This window comes from Hyposmocoma kahamanoa, unplaced genomic scaffold (genome assembly GCF_003589595.1).
Source record: "Hyposmocoma kahamanoa isolate Upper Pololo Valley unplaced genomic scaffold, ASM358959v1 65, whole genome shotgun sequence".
Classification (NCBI taxonomy): domain Eukaryota; kingdom Metazoa; phylum Arthropoda; class Insecta; order Lepidoptera; family Cosmopterigidae; genus Hyposmocoma; species Hyposmocoma kahamanoa.
Genome location: NW_020653853.1, coordinates 14,632,193 through 14,634,684, shown reverse-complemented (window position 1 = coordinate 14,634,684; position 2,492 = coordinate 14,632,193). Strand labels below are relative to the sequence as shown.

Here is a 2,492-nt window from a genome sequence, read left to right as displayed (position 1 = left end):
GCGGCGATGCATCGCTAGCTTCTCACTGCTCACTGCAGTTGCCCGCCGGCGCGTGCAACACGCACATTGCACCACAAAACTCCAATTTGCGCGTATCAATACCAGTATCAATTCTGTCTCGTCCGAAATTTTTTTGGTACGCTCGGTCACGCGCATATTATTTTCCCATCACTATTTTTTATATGCGTTCAAGTTCAAATATCGAATTAAAAATTTAAAAATGTGTTAAATATTGGAGGACGTCGTTTAAAGTGACGTGACTACATTTTTCAAAAATGTTACTCATGGTTAAATAAATGAACAATGAACATATTACTGTAACTTTTACGTCAATAGGAAAGTGCTATTTCCACGGACATAAAGCTTAGAATACTCAAAAGATTAACCGCATGAAGAATCTAAACTTTGAATAAAAAATGCAACCTTCCACTTGCTCAACGGAGTGCATAATTTAAAGATACATTTCGGCTTCTAAAACGAATTGATTTTTCACAACCGCATTGAATTTCAAATATGTCTTTATAAAAGCTGGTGCTTCATTTTATTGGACTATTTCCCGGTATATATAGCCGGGAACGGTTTTGTGTGGATATTTCTTTGCAAAAAGAAAGGAGAGATGAGGTAAGCAGTGTTTCTTTTTTACTTTTGCTTGTCATTATAAAAAAAAGTTTGTGTTTTTAGTAATAAATGATAGTTTCATTAAAATTATGATAGTAACCTGATGTATTTATAATATACCGACATAAATAATTAAATTAAAATATTTTAAACATTGCTGGTCGCAAAAATTATATTTATCAATCATCATTGATGATTGATAAATATAATTTTTATATCACATTGTATTATCTATAATATAAATATCTTGTACAAATTACCCTAGACAAATTATCGCCAATGTTTTGTACTACTTTTCTTTTTGTTTTCATCATTTTGAATGTGGTGTTCGACGTAAAAATTAATGCAGATACACAACTTTAAATTCAAGTATCCTTTTTCAAATGTCAGAAGGATTGAATAACAAATTTTACATTGACGTGATAGAAAACCTAGTTTCAGTTTTGTTCCCGAATGACTGTATTTAAATATAAAATTTCAGAATCTATCTCAAAACGAAATAACTATACACTAAACGATTTCATGGAATTATCTAAAACTGTCGTATCATTTTATTTAGAAACATCGAGACACTATGTAGATGTGTAATTATTTATTGAATTGTTTCATTGTGTTTATCACCGTTTTATAATGTCTATGACTAATAGATACCGTTGTTACTCTATTAAGATTGCAGTTTCCTTTTTTTTTTCGAATAGCTAAACTCTTGTTGGTGTAATATAATTATAACTCATCAATTGCCTTCGTGCCCGAACGGTTACCTTCCTGGACTGCCACGCAGAGGTCCCGGGTTCGATTCGAGAAATATTATGGCCTAAATTATTTCTCTCGTAAGTTTGAGTTTAATTTGTGATTGTCTACCTATGTATGTGTGTGAGTTATTTTTATTATTAACTTTTATTATTATTATACCAATTGGCGGAAGAACAAGTCGTGCACAAGGTGGTAAGCGACACGTCTATATGATATGGCAAAGATATCAGACATACATACATATAACACGAGAAGTAAACATAAACTAGTAACAAATAAAACCAGTTTAGTAAAAACGTTAAAACAGGGCGTAAATATGAAACTTAATATATACAATAAACTACCAGTTAGTGTATGTGACTTGGAAATGGCGACATTCAAGCAAACATTAAAACTTTACTTTGAAAATCACGCTTTTTATAAAATCAACGAATTTTTGGATTCAAATCTAAGTGAATATTCATTTTCTTAAACAATCATATTGTTAAGACTTTACTAAGTATACCTGTATAATTTAAGTCTGTATGTTTTGTAATGTGACTTAGTAATGTAATAGGTAGGTAATATATAATAGGTAGATAGGTGTAATAGGTAATGTACTGTGTTGTCTTGGTGAATAAATCATTTGACTTTAACTTTATCCATGGCAGTTGCAGCGCCACTCAGAGCTTTAAATCGCAAATATCTGAGACATAAGTTAAGAAGTCTCATGTACCTGTAATTTCACCAGCACTCTTCCAAACCGGAACGCAGTAATGGTCAGATTTGTGCTTGGCGGCAGAAATAGGTAAGGTAGCAGTACTTCCTTGGACAAGCTCTTTCACAACGATCCAATATAATAACTTTGTTATAAAAAACCGACCTCCAAAAGTTTGTGGAATTACATCCACTTGCCAAGTTTTATTAAAATCGGTTTACGAAAAGTGGGTGAAATATAATGGGACTCATCTTTAATTTTCCGTCATTAGAAGTGGAAAATTTTGTACAAATTTGAATAAAAACACTACCGATGCAGCTCCTTTCCAATAAAAAAAAAACAACAGAAATCTGTTCACAAATATGTCGGGTAATCGCGTAACATAACCACAAAACAATACCATCGAATTGAGTCCTTTAAAGTC

The 2,492-nt window shown here is 32.0% G+C and overlaps 1 protein-coding gene across 1 annotated transcript in view; it reads left to right on the top strand.

Moving 5' to 3' along the window:
- The first annotated feature begins 560 nt into the window (after nt 1–560).
- Nucleotides 561–2,492, top strand: part of LOC113231385 — a 68,170-nt gene continuing 66,238 nt past the window's right edge. The window contains exon 1 of the mRNA XM_026465686.1: nt 561–621. Coding sequence (XP_026321471.1) covers nt 617–621 — 5 coding nt within the window. The 5' untranslated portion in view covers nt 561–616. The remainder of the gene's footprint in view (nt 622–2,492) is intronic.